Source organism: Sebastes fasciatus, chromosome 12 (genome assembly GCF_043250625.1).
Source record: "Sebastes fasciatus isolate fSebFas1 chromosome 12, fSebFas1.pri, whole genome shotgun sequence".
NCBI classification, from domain to species: domain Eukaryota; kingdom Metazoa; phylum Chordata; class Actinopteri; order Perciformes; family Sebastidae; genus Sebastes; species Sebastes fasciatus.
Genome location: NC_133806.1, coordinates 12,782,635 through 12,800,440, shown reverse-complemented (window position 1 = coordinate 12,800,440; position 17,806 = coordinate 12,782,635). Strand labels below are relative to the sequence as shown.

The window sequence follows — 17,806 nt, the reverse complement described above, 5'->3', positions numbered from 1 at the left end:
AGCAAGAGATCTGGGGGGAAAGTTAATCTATCCTTGACCCCGTGGCCAACTACAATGTGTTATCCTCTACAAGAAGCGAGTCAGACAGAGAGGGAGAGGAGGCCAGCGAGAGGGCAGAAGACTGTCTAACTTCATCTTGTCAGAACAGAGGGAAAAAAATTTAACAACAGAAATGAAGGGAGATGCAGTGTGTACGAGCAGCACTCGTCCTGTGGATATAACTACGCTGTCAGTGCAGAAGACACAAAAAGCCTGCAAAGCAGTCTGTATCAAAGATAATTCAGCTCTCGACTCACTCAGTTACTATCACACAGTTGGATCTCTATCTCCAATGCACAAACGATTCATTCAGCTTCACTCTATTCATTCCTCCCGACAATCATCTCTCTATTACCCTCACACTTCTCCCACACTTGTGCACCCGCTGACCCCCATCCAATCCCCCCCTTCACACGTTGATCTCTCCCCAGCTGCTTCTCATTGGTCTTTCTGGTGATGAGAATGAGGCAACCAGATCTTTTGATTGGATTATGCAGGGAAATCCCGGGGAAACCCCTCCCACCCTTTATGTTCATAGCAAAACATGAGTATCCAATTTCCCGTCTTGCCTGCATATTGCATCAGACAAAAACATGGTTAAATGGACATTTCCGCTGTGCTGGATCATTTCTGACTTTGGATTCCCTTTACAGACCGGAGAGACAAACCAGAGCAGATAAAGTTTTTTAGACCGTCTGGAAGCAATAGTTTGAATTATTTGCAGATCTTCGAGAGTGCAAGTTGATTTTTAAATTGATAGAGCAAACAAAGGTGCAGCTTTTGATGCATCTTTTCCTTTTTTGATCTTTTTATTTTTTTATTTTTTTTATTTTTTTGTGTGCAAATTTTAGAATATGTTCAATAGCTTCTGCTCTGAACACAATAACACAACAATCAGTTTTGAGTTGGATCAAGAAAAGCTCAGTCGCTTCAGATTCCACCGGCCCAAAACACACTTAATAAACAGTCGAGCAAGAGAGAGGAAAAATGCTACTTAAAAGGAAGAGGTGATCTTGATGCTGCAAGATGAGTGAGTTTGTTTTTGCTTTTGTCCCTTTTCAATAACATCACTGACACCTGTCTCTTTTCTTTCAGACCTACAATTGTCTCGGACGAGGAAAAATGGTGAGTTTTTAAGTTTAAAATATTTGCATGAGTTGTTTTTGTGCACATGGAGCTGATTTGATCCCTGCATGCTTTTTCCAAGCCTGGGTGTGGTCAAACCACAAGAGTTTTGCATACTGGCTCAAGTGCACCAAATACTCATTAAAACATTTCTTTCAGTTGAGTTTTCATAGAAAATGTCCTTTCTACACGTACATATCTTTGTACTTTGTTTCAAAAATTGTCGCTCCATAGCGGTATCTTATGAAACGACTGTGATGCATTTTTAAATGTTCTACTCCTTGATGAATGTGTTGCACGTATAGTAAATTATTAAACCCTGTCATGCACTTTATTTTCGTGCTTTACTCTCAACATTTCTGGTCCTTTGTGATCAACGTTCTTTATTTTGCAGTCAGCGTATTCAGACAGCACGCTCTGTAAAACTGAGACACACTTTTGTTGATGCTCATCCCCAGTGGCTCCTCCTTTAGTCGTTTTTTTCCCTTCCAACTCCTCTTATTTTTCTCAACTCCTCCTTTGTCTTATTCTCTCATATTTTTTCTCTCCTCCCCACCCTTTTCAACTCCTCCTCCTCCCCTTGTGGACATCTTCAACTCTCCACCTCCCTCTTGCCACCTCCCTACATCTGCCCATCCTCATTTTTATCCTCACGCTCTCCCCTCTTTGCACTGTACATCTTGTGCAAGTCTCTCAGCGTTATCATCAGTGACACCAGAGACTATCCAAATATACTTTATGGTAGTCTTTAATGTGAAATATACCAAGGAAAGATGTATCTATAAGAATTGCGTTGCCATGAATTTTAAATAAGTTTAAAGCTAAGGTTGGTGATCTTGAGAAACCAGCAAGAGTACGCTAGATTTTAAAAAGTCTTCAACCGAAAAACCAAGCCCAGTGTTGCCATCTCTTTTTCAATGAAAGTAGCTAGCAGCACTAGCTCCAAAAGTCCCTTAATCTACCGGATTTTTTCTTCTTCTTTTTTTTTTGTCAGAGCATTTGAGTTATTGATTGCTGTCGGGATCTAATGAGAATTTCAACCAATATAATTAAATATGTTTTTGGAGATTACCAACTCTAGCTTTAATAGTATTTAAGTAAAAACTCCTGCAAAATAGAATATTAACAAATAAAATATAACAAAAAACTGTATTGAATATTATTAATTAATACATTTCTGTAACTTCTCCTGCAGCCAATCCATCTTTTCAGCGGTGGCCTTCTTCATGAAGCACCTTGGGGTTAAAACCAGGGCAGTTGACAGTAAGAAGTCCAGAGGAGGCTTCTTCAGGAGACAGCTGGTAAAGGTAAGCTACCATCAACTCTGTAGAAGGATTACATCCCTATCCTGTTAGATAAACAGGATAAATCAGTATCAGTAAATGCACTGCGCTGTCCTCATAAAGCCATTATGGGGAAACATTTGTGTTTCTGCAGCCCTCAGATTTGACTTATTTCTTGCTCCCTACCTGTGTTATCTCTCCAGAGCAAGAAGGATGAATCCACAAAGGCCAAGCCCAGAGGGGGGTTTCCTGGCATCCCCAGCTGGATCGCCGGCAACAGTATGTATCTGCTTTTTTGTGTCTCAGCAGACATCACACATGAGCCCTATTAAACTGTTATTTTTTTGTATCCACTATTACATATCTGACTGTTTGTGAATGATATTTGAAAGTGTATACAATCTCCGAATGTTCACATCATATAGTGTCAATCAAACCAACTATATGTAGTATCTTTAAATATTGATGTCCATGAATGATCTGGATATGAGAACATGTTGTCCTGCCCTTCTTTCCCGTTACAGCTGACGTCAAACCTAAAATGGAGGCTGAAGGTACTAGACGTCCAGAGTTCGCCACCCCCCTCCCCCCGTTTTTATCTGTAGAATGGTCACATCCCTACTAATCAACCCATAAGCATGTCTGCATGTCCCAAATCAAACTGGGAGGGTATGTGGGTGGGGCATTGTGTAGTTTATTCTGTGTTTCAGGGTGGTTGTTTGAAGAATTTGTAGTACTGTGTATTTTGTAATCACCAGAAAACCTCACACGTACCTCGTCTACAGGGTTGCGCCGAACTAACCCTCCCATTGACTACAGAGGCCCTGATTGCACCGTACTCATCCCGTCTGTTTGTCTCTGTCCCTTTTTCACTGACTGAAGTGCTTTTTGGATCTTGTTTTTCTGCATCTGCTTTGTCTAAAGTTCAGCTCAGTTAAACTTGTCACACTTCTCCCCCTCTTCAGCGGAAAAGGAGAAAGTGAATCCGGAGCGTAAGGGTCCAGCTCCCGGCAGAGGCTCCCTGACCGACCCTTGTGTCCCTTCCCTCTCCAGCAGGAAGTCCGGTTCCATCGGAAGCCCGTCCTCCCTGCCTGCGTTAGAGATCAATGACGGGTCAGGCAACAACATCAGCACCAGCAACAGCCCCGAGTCTTCACACGTCGATGGTAAACCGGCTCATCGACTAGACCGTGTTGTACGGAGGCTGGAGTGATTCTTGAAGTTGAAGAGATACATTTACTGGATAAAAGAACCAACTTTTTCAATATAAAAAATTGCAACACATAACCCCTAATTTTTTCTCTCGCGCCCTTTTTCTAATCTTCCAGGACTCTCAAGCAATCGCTTAGAGCCTCCGACCCTGTCAGACGGGGGTGACGTGTCCCCCGTCGGGCTGGGAGGAGGGCTGACCGTCGGGGAGCCCTTCTCACCCATGGACACTCCCACAGAGGAAAATGTGGAGAAAGAAAGGTGAGGAAGATGCAGATGGTAATAAAACCAGTAGCATCCAGAGAGTGAGATTATAACTGCAGTGTAGTGACTCATTAAACGATAATAAAAAATTGCAGGATTAGAGATTGTACTCAGATTATAATTAGATTATATGAGACACTGTATAGGTGTAATGACCAGGGGGAAGGGGGAAGTGACACATGTCTGAAGTGCTCAGGCTGAGGGAGCGTGGTAAAACTCCCCCAGCAGTCTGTCCCTGCCATGTGCAAGCTTTTGTCATGCTGCCTGTTGCTCGCTAGCTAACAGAGCCTGCAGATTTGAGAAGGACCCGCACCCGGTGAACTCGGACCCAGTCCTCCCTTCCAGCCCTTTGCCTTCCCTCTCCCTCATGCCCTCTCTCCTTTCTCTTCTCATAATGGCTCGTGTGCTCTCTTCCTAATATCATTCTGTCCCTTTCGTGTTCTTCTGTGTGCGTCCTGTTGTGCATCTCCTAATGTTTACAACAGAGCTTCATTGCAGTTTTTGTTGCATATAGGCATTGTTTGTGCAGTTCTGACTCTCTCGTTTTATTTATTGGATTCAGGTACTTGTTGGTCTGGTGATTTCTTCTAGACTCAGACATTTGTAATTGTTACGGTTATATGGCACTGATTATAGATGAGGCCTTCTATGCTGCAACTTTCTACCCAGTAAACAGGTTTGGCATCTAAATCAGACATTTTAGCTAACAGAAATGGTGATATTTTATCTAAAGTTTGTCTAAAGCTTTAAAAAAAAAAAAGTGAAGATTAGCTACTTAGAGCAAAGTTTTAGACAAAGTAGTTAATCTTCACACTGAGCTGCTATTTAGTTGAAGCTGCAGTCTGTAACCTTGAGCAAATATGATAAAAAAGTTATTTTTATAAATCTGTCACTATATCCTGACAGTAGTGCATGAGACAGATAATCTGTAGAAAAAAATCATGTTCCTCTGCCTCCTCCTGTGCTCCTAATGTCATTTACAAGATTTCACAGTGCCCGAACAAAAACAACCAATCAGAGCCGAGCAGTCTCCGAGCAGCTGTCAATCACTGCTCGCGAAACTCAAACTGTTAAACTAGGGAGCGCTGATCAAATATGAATCCAGACTCTGTTACTGTAAGGCCTATTTCTGCCCTCAAATGTTTTCAGAAACATATACAGTATACATATATTTTTACAAATGCTATTTGGAGCACTAGGAGGAAGCCATAGACTGTATATAAGAAGTGGACATAGTCACCGTGACGTCACCATTGCCATCTTGGTTTTTGGCCGTCGCCATCTTGGTCTTTTGCAACCAGAAGTGGCATGAGAGGGTGGAGCCAAGTACAACCGAATGCTAAATAAGACATTTTTAGGTGACCAAAAAGGTTATAATTAACTTTCATGAACTGAAAACCTACAGTGAAAGGGGTTAAAGTTGTAAGGTGAAAACGAGGACAACTCACGAACTGGACAACGTTGTGGTAGCAGCCTGTCAATTACAAGGTAGCCACGCCCTAAAGCATCCCCTGCTTTATGGTCTATTTGACTCTAAATGGACCATAATTTACTAAATGAACATCATGCTGTATTGAAGAAGACTTGAAACTAGAGATCGAGACCATAAACTCATGTTTACAATGTTTACTGAGGTAATAAATCAAGTGAGAAGTAGGGTCATTTTCTCACAGACTTCTATACAATCAGACTTCTTTTTGCAACCAGAGGAGTCGCTATTAGAAATAATGCAAATTTAAGGCACTTCAGCATTTGCTTCACCTCTCAGACCCGGAGTCGCCCGCTGGAGGAGGCAGAGGAAGATTAATTTGTTCACAGACTACCTGTCTCATGCACTACTGTCAGGATATAGAGACAATTATATAAAGGTAACCTTTTTATCATATTTGCTCAAAGTTACAGACTAGCTTTAAGTCAAAAGTGGAGAATAAGTGTCATTTAATATTTTAGTTTTTGTTGCTCGCCCCGTGTGCTTTTCAAGGTGTCTGCGTCTGTTGTGGCCAGGGCCCGTCCTTTGTCCTGCTTGTCTCCACAGTGTGTGCGCCGGTTACATGTTGTGCGAGGGGCTTAGACATCTTATTTGGCATGCTACTCTGGACAGCGGTTAAAACTAGCTTTAGCTTATTATATCATGTTGGGGTGTGCATTTGCATGTTATGGTTGCTACTGTGGCTAATAGTTGTGTTAAAGCGGGTGTGTAACGATGTGGTGTCCCGTGTTTTTACAGACGGAAGACAAGGTGGGTGTCAGCGCCTTGACTGAGTCACGGACATGCTTCAGGCCTTATACTGATCACACAACACACACATACAAACACCTCACAGTGAGCCTTGCACTCCTGATACACAACACAAACACACTACATGGCTAAGTATCTGCGTGTGAAGGAATTAGAGTATGTTGATTGTCGAGATCAGTTGGATTATTTTTAGTGGATGTGTGAATGCAGGTTGTCTGAATTTGGAGAACTGTTGACATTAATGACCAGTAAAAGTAATTAAAAACTCCTGGTATAGACATTATGTAGAAGCAATGCATGGATACTTTCTTAACATATTGTAGTACATCGGCTCCCAGTAGAAAGTGTTGGTATTCAAGTCCTACCATGTTTACAGTAAATGAAGCATTTTATAGTCTAACCATATATGCATGTCACATGTCATGCATATTGACTTGTCACTCATTTTCTCTCTTCTCTATCTTTTGTTGATGTGATTTTTTTTTCCTTTTTGAACTCTTTTGTGTAAATCTTCTACTGCTGTACCTTCATTTATCCTCCTCTTTACCCTCATAATTAACACAAACGTCTATGCACACTGACTGAATACGACTTTGATACTTTCTGTCCTTCCCCTTTTTGTTATTTTCACTGCCTTTTGGCATCTCCTCTTTTCCATTCTGTGGCATCTCTTTGTTTCCTCCTTCCATACTTTTCTCCTCGTACTTCCTCTTTTTACCTTTTTTCTTATCCATCTGTCCTCTCTTGCATTTGTTCCCACCTTCTTTTTCTATCCTAATTCTTCCTTCCCTCTATTCTGTCCCCATCTTTCCTCACCCCTCCCTCATCCTCTCCCACCTTCCCTCCCTGCAGTAGGAAAGTGGGGCGCAGCGAGAGTGCCCGCGTGGACCGGCACTCCTCTCGGCGCCGCGGCTCTTCCCGGGCCAAACAGTCTCGCTCCCGTAGTGATGTGGACCTCCAGCCGCCTTGTACAACGACATCATCACCTGCCCCGCTCACCCCCCAGCACCTCCATCCGTAAGATGGACAAACCCCCTCTTGACGCCTCTCTGATTGGAGAGGAGCACAGCAGGGACAGACAGGCTGTCAAACACTGACAGATTAAACAGGATGAGTGCGGCAGAAAGCGGTTAAACAACATAATTGGGAATAATGAGAATATTGATGGATCAAACCCACCTGGCTCCTAAGAGCTATTAGGTAGATCACCTTGAAAGGATATTTAAACTAAATTATTTTTAAAGGGCAAATGTCCATTGCCTCCTGTAGAGAGAACATAAACAGATCAATGTGACTGACAATGTGACAGGTTTACTGACTCATTATTCTCTGTCAGACGGATCTGTTGACCTGTGCTGTGACCGACGGGGCGTGATTAACAGTTAAACAGCACTCTCATTCTCAGTGAAAGGTCACACATTTAGCTCTTTAGGGGAATGATTATTGAGTTGTGTCAATGTTGACTATTGAGTAAGCATTAGGTGCCAGACATTTAGTTTACTTGCTGTTAATCGACTGTAAATCAACAACACAGGCAGTTGTACTTTGTCAGGACTCAGAGGGGAACGCCTTGAAACAGTAAATGATCCTGAGTAAGTCCACAGAGGTCAGGTTCATTCAAATTCAATACATTTCTCTGTTTATATTTTTTCTTGAGCTATCCTTACAATGACAGCTGCTGTCAGCGTGGAGATCCAGCGGAGAGCGGGTTTGTGCAAATATAGCCCGAGAGTGGTCTAACGGCAACGAGACTAGAAGAAGAGGAAAAACAAAACACTTAGAATTGTAGTGGTGCGGGTTAATTACAATACAATAATAAGTCCATTATGTGATGGTTGCTGCGCTTTTGTACTTTCCCATTTTAAATCATAGTTTTTACTCTGAAGCACTTTAAAGGGACAGTTCGGATGTTTTGAAGTGGGGTTGTATGACTTACTTATCCATAGTCAGTGTATTACCGACAGTAGATGACGCCCGGTGTGCCTCCAGTTTGGAGAAACAGACAGGAGTACCGACACGGGAGCAAAGCAATACATCACTATGGACGGGGCCGGCAGCAAAACATATTTTAGCCACCTAAAAGAAAGGCTCACCTGAAAAAGTCAATATCCGTTGAAGTGTACGCTATATTTAAAATATTTTGACCACTTTACCTTGCCGTGAGACAGCCCTTTTCTTCTTCTTTCCAACGGGGAACATGCTCTCTTCAAAGCCAGCAGTTTAGTTCCCCATCTGAAAATATTCTAAATATAGCGTACGATTAAATGGTTATTGTTATTTTTAGGTGAGCCTTTCTTTTAGTTGGCTAAAATACATTTTGCCGACCACGTCCACAGCAGTACATTGCTTCACTTCTGTGTCGGTGCTCCTGTCTGCTTCTCCAAACTGGGGGCGTGCCGACCGTCATCTACTGTAGGTAATACACTGACTTTGGATAAGTGCCTCATACAACACCACTTCAAAACAACTGAACTATCCCGTTAATGTGAGGCTTTACTTGATACTGTAGCTCAGCTACAGGAATAATAACAGGACATTGATAGATAGCGTATCTGCTAAATACTTTGGCTAGCCATTTAACATCCTTCCATTTTCTAATGTCAAGACATCCCTGGTGTGTATTTACAAACGCAACCAGCTGTTCACAGCTGCTGCTGTTGTTCCTCAGCCAACAACCTTCACTAGTGCAACCAGAGTGTATCACATCACTTGACAGCCACCTGGGTCATACTTGAAAGACGTTGTACAGTAGTATCTAGCCTAAATTAATCCTTTTCCCACTTCCTTCCTTTCCCAGTTTTGATGGACCAGTTTTATTTCCTGAAGGGCCCGGCCACTCCCCCACCAGCCCCTCCCCACAGCTGGAGGAGGTGGAGCCACGCCTCCTGGAGTTTGAGCAGGACCCGCCCAACTGGAGGGAGCTGGCTCCCCCTGAAGCCCTGTCCAGTCTCAGCAAGAAGGGGACCAAGAGGCAGGAGGTCATCAATGGTGAGGAGATGGGAAATGAAGGAAACAGATGTGCAGATCAAATAAGGTTCCAGTTCCCTATATGAAGATGTTTCTCTTATTCTGTGTTAACTCCCTCTCCCTTTTCAGAGTTGTTTGCAACCGAGCATGCCCATGTGCGGATGCTAAGCGTCCTTCAGATGATTTTCTCCAAGCCTCTGGAGAGAGAGGAGCTCCTGACCTTCGCTGAGCTGGGCGCCATCTTCCCCAACCTGGATGAGATCATTGACATGCACTGTGAGTGCTGCTGCTGCAAAGAGGCCTTTCTGACTTGTGTTTGTGTCCTCACAGAGTCAGACACGTGAACTGGGAAGCTAGTGCTCTCTTTCCACACAACAAGCAAACTATTATGCAGTGAATCTAAATTTGTACTCTGAGTGTGAAGCTGCTTGTTGTGTGCATTTGTTGCCAGAGATAAAGGTAACTGCATGTACAAGCTGTCTACTTGAACAGGATATAACTGGGTGCACAGTCAAGAATAATTCGGAAAATGCCAGAAATGTTTATTGACTGTTATAAAAAGAAGAGTTGCTCACTGTATTTTAAATGTCAATTATTTATGTGTTTGCCTCTGGCTGTGAATCCAGATAACTTCTACGAGAACCTGAAGAAACTGCGTTTGGATGACAACTTCATAGTCAAATCTATCAGCACCACAGTGCACAGCAGAGTGAGTCATCATAATCTGTCTCTTTATATTATCCTCTCTCTCTTTTGCTTGAGTGTTGCTTTTAGGAAAACTCCAGCAGATATGTGCTGACAATTTAATTCAACATAACTTGGCAGTAGCTGTGCCAAAATCAGATTTTGCCAGTTTAACAAATGCTGAAAGCTATTTTGTCTATGAAAGTAAAGTATTGGCTATAACAGCTACACAGTTATATTAGTCGCCAGCCTTTACTCTTTCTCCATCTGCCCATCTCTTTATTATTCCGCTCATTCTTTACTTCTGGCTCACAACACAGTGTCATTTTATGTGTGCGTTCCAGTTTGGAGGTACAGAGGGGGAGTGGTTCCAGAAATTGACAGCCCGGTTCTGCAGTCACCAGTCGTGGGCCTTGGACCAGATCAAGAGCAGGCAGAAGAAAGAGCCACGCTTCAACTCCTTCATACTGGTATACTCACACATCACACACACACACACACACAGAGACAAACTGAATCTTAAAGGGGACTACTTTCAAAATCAGTACATGTTATTCCTATGGTCTAAGACAATAGTAGTAAACATGAACAACTCTCTCTCAAATCCAAAAACTAGAGTGCTAAAACTTAAATGGGTGATATCATCAAGAATGAAGTGTGGAACTGCTCCATATTCAATGAAGAGGGAGAGATGTTTTAGATGACACTGAGAGCACCCAGGGGAATGTTCTCAGTATATGGGGAGATTTTCTGTTTCACAACTGACAACACTACAATAGAATAAAGCTCAAACACTCTGTGGGACTAAAAAAAATCATGCTGCCGTCAATTGAAACTCGTGAGCTTGTGTTTACAACATGGGAAGTCTTATACACAATATGCTTGGTGTTCAAGTGGTTAAGTCGTGAGAACACCGCTGCTAAGCAACGGCAATATTAAGGTTACTGTCAGTGTCTAGAAGCCACAGAGGCTTAAAATTTAGCAAGCTAGCATGTGGATACCGCTAGAGGGGGGCTTTCATATGGACTCTACTCGTGAACACTGTAAACATGACCCCATTTGAAGGCACCAAAAGTCTCCCATTCATTGGTTGCGTCCGTAATCCCATACTAACATGCTATTTAGTACGCTAATACAGTATGTGAAATCTTTTAGTATGTCCGAAACCTTAATATGAATACGCAAATTGCATACTATTTCCGGTGAAATATTACAGTATGCAACATTGGACACTACGGACAGCTCTGTCAACATCAATGCTTCAATTTAACTGTAGGTATAAGATTTCACTTTCCTAGGTGTAATATATATTTTAAATTAATTCAGACTTTGATTCTCACAAATCGTTGTTTTAGTCGCAGGAGGTTGGCACACGTTACCATGGTTACACGTCTCCAACTGGCAAGGAGGCTCTCAGGAACTGGAAACGTAAATTACTGCTCAGTGCGTCCGAAAAGATACATGCTACTGTTTAATCACACAAAAGTATGTTGAACAATAATACACATATTGAGTAAGTAGTGCAGAGGATGCAGCCAGTGTCTATGGAGCAGTTTCAGCCTTTATACCCTATGACATCACAAGTTTGAGACTTACTTCTCTGGTTTCACAAATACTGATTGAACTTTCCAAGGCCATGGAAATAACATATTGAAATTCTTAATTTAGGTGGGTTTCCCCTTTAAAGGTTTAATGGAAAGACACATGTGAATGCACTCACAGATGCCTGGATATGCAAGAGGTGTCATAGCTGTGCTCTCATTCTGACTCTGTATGTGTGTGTGTTTGAATCACAGGAGGCAGAGAGTAAGCCCCAGTGCCGCAGGCTGCAGCTCAAGGACATCATTCCCATAGAGATGCAGAGACTGACCAAATACCCGTTGCTGTTGGAAAATATCGCCAAGAACACAGGTGTGTGTGTGTGTGTGTGTGTCCCATGCCTGGTTATGGCTCACTTTTGTGTGGAAGTCAGTATGCTAAGTGTTAACATATTTATGAGACCTATGCTTCTACTGATGACATGTGACCTAACCCTTTTCACATTTTAATAATTAGTATATATGCTAATTATTAAAATGTGAAAACGGGTGGACAAAATCCTCTATCACGTTATATTGAACTATATCACGATATCAATATACTGCATATTGTGAGATAATACTTTTTTTTTAGAAATCTGTTGGTAAATTGTTAATATAACTGTTATTTCAGCAAATTAAATACTTGACCAATCAAGGCCACTTCATTACATTAATGCAAAAATCATATAAAAATCCAATTGTAGCTTAAAGGAACAGTCTGTAACATTTCGAGGGATCTATTGGCAGAAATGGAATATAATATTCATAACTATGTTTTCATTAATGTATAATCACCTGAAAATAAGAATCGTTGTGTTTTCGTTAGCTTAGAATGAGCCCTTCATATCTACATAGGGAGCGGGTCCTCTTTACGGAGTCTGCCATATTGCTCCGCCATGTTTCTACAGTAGCCCAGAACGGACAAACCAAACACTGGCTCTAGAGACGTTATCTGAAGGCCACCGTAGTTCTGCAACCACACCACTAGATTTCACCAAATCCTACACACTGTACCTTTTAAAACAGTTCTGCTCATTAATTAACAACATTGACCAGTAGTGTTCTAATATATCCGCAGATATTAAAGGGATCATCCACAGTATGAACAATATTGTTTCATTGTATATATAATCATATTTCCCATATGAATATGCCGGTTTGTTAAAAAGCAAAGGGAAAAGGTGGAATAAAAATTGTTGAAAGTGACAGAGAATCATTCACTAATGACTCCATGTCTGGTGTTTTTGTAGATTTTGCAAGCTGATACATGGGCTTGTATTTTTATGGCACCATATGATGATATATCAGTTTGTGGAAATGTGGAAATTATGAGTAAATTACATATTTTTTTCGGCCAGAATGCAGAATATTATTATGTTAATGTTTTAAACCACATGTGCCGATCTGTATCAGAACACAGGATAAATGTGGACTAACTTAAAGCACACCAGCAAAACATTTAAACAATCGATACTGTCCGTCCCAGATTTTTTTGTGTACGCTCGTGATTTATGGCTTTTTGTTTGGGCTCTGCTGTGAAAGCTGCATTTTCCTCAACTCTGTGTTTTCTGTCTCTCCCCAGAGGACCCGACAGAGAAGGAGAGGATCCAGCAGAGCGCAGAGTGCTGCAGAAAGATCCTCAACCATGTCAATGAGGAGGTCAAAGTGATGGAGAACCTATTGGTGAGAAGCACACAATCCATCACTCAGCGCACTGTTATGTAGTGATTGAGCACCAATTGGAGTCTAGTAAATTCATCTTGAGCCCTCTGAAGGTCTCTGCTTGTTAGACGACATCTATGTCTGTGCTGTCTGATCCTCTCTGACCCGCTAACCTTTCTGTTTCTGTTCCCAGAATCTGAAGGACTACCAGCGTAGACTGGACACATCAGGGCTCAAACCCAGTAATGAGCTTTATACAGAATATAAGGTAAGGCTCTTTCAACAAAGTTTGTTTGCACACATGGTTGAACTTTACAGATCTGAGTTCTTTGACATTTTTCGTTGCAAGAAACATTCTCATTATTCTCCCACCATCTTTTCTAGAACATCGACCTGACTCAGAAGAAGATGCTTTTTGAAGGCCCTGTGACCTGGAAAGTCACAAAGGAGAAGGCAATTGGTAAATATATGCTTATATGTGCATTACATCTGTGCAAACTGCCTGGGATTATCAGTGTTCTGCTGCAGAAACAATAACAAATATCTTAAATTTAACATTTAAAAATGTGCTGAGCCATTTTTGAACAGTTAAACAATTTATTAGACTCATGCTAATATTTATTATATTTAATTAATAACATTCACATAGATTGCAATTTATCTGTTTCCAAAATGCAAAAACCCCCGCAATGGTTTATTTTGGGATATATATCTTCATTTCCCCTTTTCAAATTTGTATAGATTTAAGTGTGTTATAAAAGGAAACCCAGCTGTGTTGTGGGTTATTTTTTTTTGCGACCTCATAGACCACTTGACTTCCTTTTTTTAATATCCAGTTCAATTCAATACCTTCAAACCTCAATTCAATTCAGTTCAACTTTATTTATTCCTGTATGGGCAATTATATGCAGCTGGATCAACAGATAGACACACAATAGATAAGAGAAGAAAGAAAAACTGTTGTTAATCACAACAGTAAAAACAATCAAGTCAAGATGTTTAAACTATATTTGAAATTGGTAATAATATATTAATAAATAAATAAATATATCTTAAAAGAACAGTCTAAAGTAACGAAGCCATACACATAAAAAAATTACCTATGAGGAATTGAGAAGACAGACGGCAGACACCATCTCTTCCTCCCTGTCTTTTCCTCTTCACTGTGAGGTTATAGTCCTTTTGAATTTCTTTTTAAAATTAGTTTTTATTTTATTTTAATTTTAGTTCATTTTCAAAGTGTGCTTGCTAGTTTTAGTTTAGTTTCAGTTTCTATATATTTAGTTTTAGTTTATTTTTGTTAGGGCCAGCTATGAAGCTACATATACACCCAAAGTATAGGGTGGGAGATCTGTGTAGGAATGGACGTAATGTTTAATCTTCGTGCTACTTTAGTGAAGTAATTGCGGCATAGCGTCATCTCCTGGAAGGTCAAGTCGGTTCAGTTTCTGTGATCACAAGAGTTGACAGAAATTCATGCTGTCTCCTTTGTTCGGCAGTGATATATTCTAGCTAAAAAACTAAAACGGAAATTAATTTCAGTTAATTTTTATTCTATTTTTATTTGTTTTTATCCAGTTAATACCATTTCAGTTTAGTTGTAATTTTTCTTAAAGGATGTAGTTGTTATTTAGTTACAGTTTACCAAAAATATTTTTCACTGCTTGTTTTGATTTTAGTTAATTATAATAACCCTGCTTCACCGTCCTACTCTTCCTCCTTCCCATCTCTCAGAGGTGCAGTGTGTTTTGCTCGGGGACCTGCTGGTGCTCCTTCAGAGGCAGGACGACAAGATGGTCCTCAAATGCCAGAGCAAGAGTAACATCGCAGTGCAGGAGGGCAAGCAGATGCTGAGCCCCATCATCAAACTGGACTCAGTCTTCCTACGGGAGGTGGCCACAGGTTAGCCGCACACAACATTACAGTACAGTACAGTAGTTTCACGGTCACTTCCATTGTGAGATCAATATCATTCAACCTTCCAATTGCTGTTTTTTCCCTCCTGTTCTGTCAGATCGGAAGGCCTTCTATGTGATATTTACGTGGGAAAGCGGTGCCCAGATCTATGAACTGGTGGCTCAGTCTGTTGGAGAGAGGAAACTGTAAGTGTCCGAGAGAAACACACAGATTAATCGTGTTTGTGTCAGAAGGTAAATCATTGTAATCTCATTTGTGTGTGTGTATGTTTACAGCTGGACTGATGTGATAAAGACAGCAGTGGATGATCTGAAGAAGAGCGGAGCACCCATGAGGTTGACGCTGCCTCCTGGAGGATCTCCCCTGAGTCCCTCTGCGTATGTGTCAATGTGTGTGTGTGTGTGTGTGTGTGTGTGTGTGTGTGTTTTACTCGTCTGTTGAAAGAGCGAGATGTATTCATCGGCTGCCAAAGTTCACCTATCCTCAAAATATCTCATTTCTTTTGTCATTTTCTCTCCGTCAGGCTGACTGCCCCTTTGAGCCCGACTGAGAATGGCGGTTTGAAAAGCAGCAGCATTGGTGAGACCGCGGCGCTTTATCAGCCGAACACTTAATAAATAGCACAAATTTGTTATTGTTACACATTTCTGAAAGCTGGAGCCAAACTTGAGCCTCGTGTCTGTCTGTAGATCGAGATAAGGACAGCTTGACGGATGACAAGTCTTCAGACCCCAGGCACAGGCTGATTGATTTCCTGTCAGACAAAGGCTTCGACTTGATAGCCCACTCCAACAGCGATCAGGAGAAGGTGGCCAACAGTGCTTTGGATGAAGGTGAGTGAGGGGGCTTCTATAGATGATTTTTATGTAACCGTCTTTCCTTTCTTTCATAGCAGCTTGCCTGTCCTTCTAATGAAAACACTGAATGTGTCTCATGTGTTAGTCATGTCGCTGAAAAGGCTGTTGGTCGGTAGCATCAGTCTGTCAGAAGACTCGCAGCCTGATGAAGAAAACGGAGAGGAGCCATCAGAGAGGGCCAGTCAAGAAATGGACGGCTGTCAGTCGACAGGTAGGCTTTTGTGTTAAGCAAAAGTAAGTTAGTAAAAATGGCAAGTTGAAATTTTACAAGGCTAGTATAGTCGGAGTGGGGGAAAAAATCGATACAGCATAGTATCGCGATATTTCGCACGGCAATATTTTATTGATACATTATTATTTAAACTATTAACCTCTTAACAATCTGACACTACCAGCGGGCCCTGCCGCTATTCTGTATTTCAGAGGTTGTAGCGGGCTCCGTCTTGAAGCTAGAGTGAAGAAACTAGTCCCTTGACCTTTGAGTGAAAACTGTATCGTATAAGATAAAACAGATATTGACAAACTGCATAATTTGCAGTTGAAAAAACCTAACGAACGGACAAACCAAACACTGGCTATAGAGAGTGTTTCACGTTTTTACGTCACCTGAAGGCCACCGTAGTTCTCCGACACGCTTGCTTTTGCTTGAGTGCAAAACCGTGGTACTGCCAGCCGCCGTCTGACTTCTGTTGCTCCTAAAATAGTGTTATTATGGTAAGCATGGCCTCTGAGCAAGGTGAACGGCGTTACCACGGTTTTGCACTCTGCGGCTCACGTTACCGCAGTCTTGGAAAGGGAGGGATGAATGGAGGGGTACTCAGTTGGTTGCAATCTGCAACCACATCACTAGATACCACCAAATCCTACACACTGTCTCTTTTAAAAGAGTTATTAAACATGAATAGTGCACTTTTACACTCTCTAAAATAATTATTTGGTATAATGGCAATTTCTTGTTGTTTATTGTAAAAACTGGATTTTGAGATCTATTTCACCATCAAATGACATTACAGAGAAATTCAACAATATCAGGAGGTTACATTGGGACCAGGAAGCTTTACAATCCACGGTTTTACTGGGCAGAATTTACTACAATTCAAAACAAAACTGACTCATAGTGTTGCATCTAAATTGAGTCTTTCGTTCCACAGAAGAAAGCCAGAGCACAGACCGGGGAGCGGAGGAGGAGAACGATCACTCTTGTGAAAAAGAAGGAGCAGGGACGAAGGGCGAGGAGGAGAGGAGCATCAGTGCGCCCCTGGTGCTGTCCCAGGAGAGGAAGGACGAAGTGTGCAGGAGGCTCCGCAGTCTGCAGGAAAAACTAAAGAGACTACAGGTGAGGGGAGATGAGAGTATAGAGAAAAGCAGGGAGCAGGTAGTATGACAGGGGCAGATAAAGATGAGAGACATAACAAAAGATGGGAGCCGACTGGATAGAGACACACAGTTGGGCATCAAGGATTTCACTGAGGATAACTTAAGTAAGGAGCGAGCTGTGGTATACTTTGGACAAATGGGGCCAAAATGGCACAAAAGAGAAACTAGAGAATAGAAAACCATTTAACCACTGCTGTTATTGCTTGGCTGAAAATTGCCTTGTGAAATTGGACTTCTCTGAAAATGGCTATTATGTCTAGCGCCGGCGATGGGATGTGTCAGAGAAGCAGCGAGGGAGACGAAGAGAGGATGTTAAGAGGCGGAGGTTGAAGTGTGTGTGTATGTATGTGTGTGTGTGTGTGTGTGTGAGGGGGTGGGGATGCGAGTGTCTGTCCTCAGTTCCTAAGGTGATATTGATTTTGCGTGTTGCAGACTGTAGAAGAGGAGCACCACAGGCTGCAGGAGGCCCTCTCCAAGTTCTCACTGGGGGGGGGGAACTTCCAGTGAGACACCATCACGCCACCTGCTGGCCACTAGGTGAGATCACTGAACTATTTAACGTATTGTTATATTTAAAGTGCTCAAGTATAATTTAAGTAAAGG

At 41.8% G+C, this 17,806-nt stretch overlaps 1 protein-coding gene across 9 annotated transcripts in view; it reads left to right on the top strand.

Moving 5' to 3' along the window:
- arhgef1 (Rho guanine nucleotide exchange factor (GEF) 1) overlaps positions 1-17,806 on the top strand; it is a 54,153-nt gene that overhangs the window by 31,369 nt on the left and 4,978 nt on the right. For 3 of the 9 annotated variants that reach the window (XM_074654913.1, XM_074654912.1, XM_074654915.1), the window contains exons 8-29: positions 1,135-1,164; positions 2,360-2,471; positions 2,651-2,726; positions 2,972-3,001; positions 3,413-3,613; positions 3,776-3,917; positions 8,957-9,147; positions 9,256-9,402; positions 9,753-9,835; positions 10,155-10,280; positions 11,607-11,721; positions 12,973-13,073; positions 13,246-13,320; positions 13,437-13,512; positions 14,787-14,954; positions 15,067-15,154; positions 15,245-15,346; positions 15,493-15,548; positions 15,659-15,802; positions 15,912-16,037; positions 16,978-17,162; positions 17,636-17,740. In XM_074654913.1, the coding sequence (XP_074511014.1) occupies positions 1,135-1,164; positions 2,360-2,471; positions 2,651-2,726; positions 2,972-3,001; positions 3,413-3,613; positions 3,776-3,917; positions 8,957-9,147; positions 9,256-9,402; positions 9,753-9,835; positions 10,155-10,280; positions 11,607-11,721; positions 12,973-13,073; positions 13,246-13,320; positions 13,437-13,512; positions 14,787-14,954; positions 15,067-15,154; positions 15,245-15,346; positions 15,493-15,548; positions 15,659-15,802; positions 15,912-16,037; positions 16,978-17,162; positions 17,636-17,710 (2,449 nt within the window). In that variant the 3' untranslated portion in view covers positions 17,711-17,740. Of the gene's footprint in view, positions 1-1,134; positions 1,165-2,359; positions 2,472-2,650; positions 2,727-2,971; positions 3,002-3,412; positions 3,614-3,775; positions 3,918-6,147; positions 6,160-7,011; positions 7,177-8,956; positions 9,148-9,255; positions 9,403-9,752; positions 9,836-10,154; positions 10,281-11,606; positions 11,722-12,972; positions 13,074-13,245; positions 13,321-13,436; positions 13,513-14,786; positions 14,955-15,066; positions 15,155-15,244; positions 15,347-15,492; positions 15,549-15,658; positions 15,803-15,911; positions 16,038-16,977; positions 17,163-17,635; positions 17,741-17,806 lie in introns of all 9 variants that reach the window. The other 6 variants (XM_074654909.1, XM_074654908.1, XM_074654907.1 and 3 more) reach the window with 5 other exon arrangements.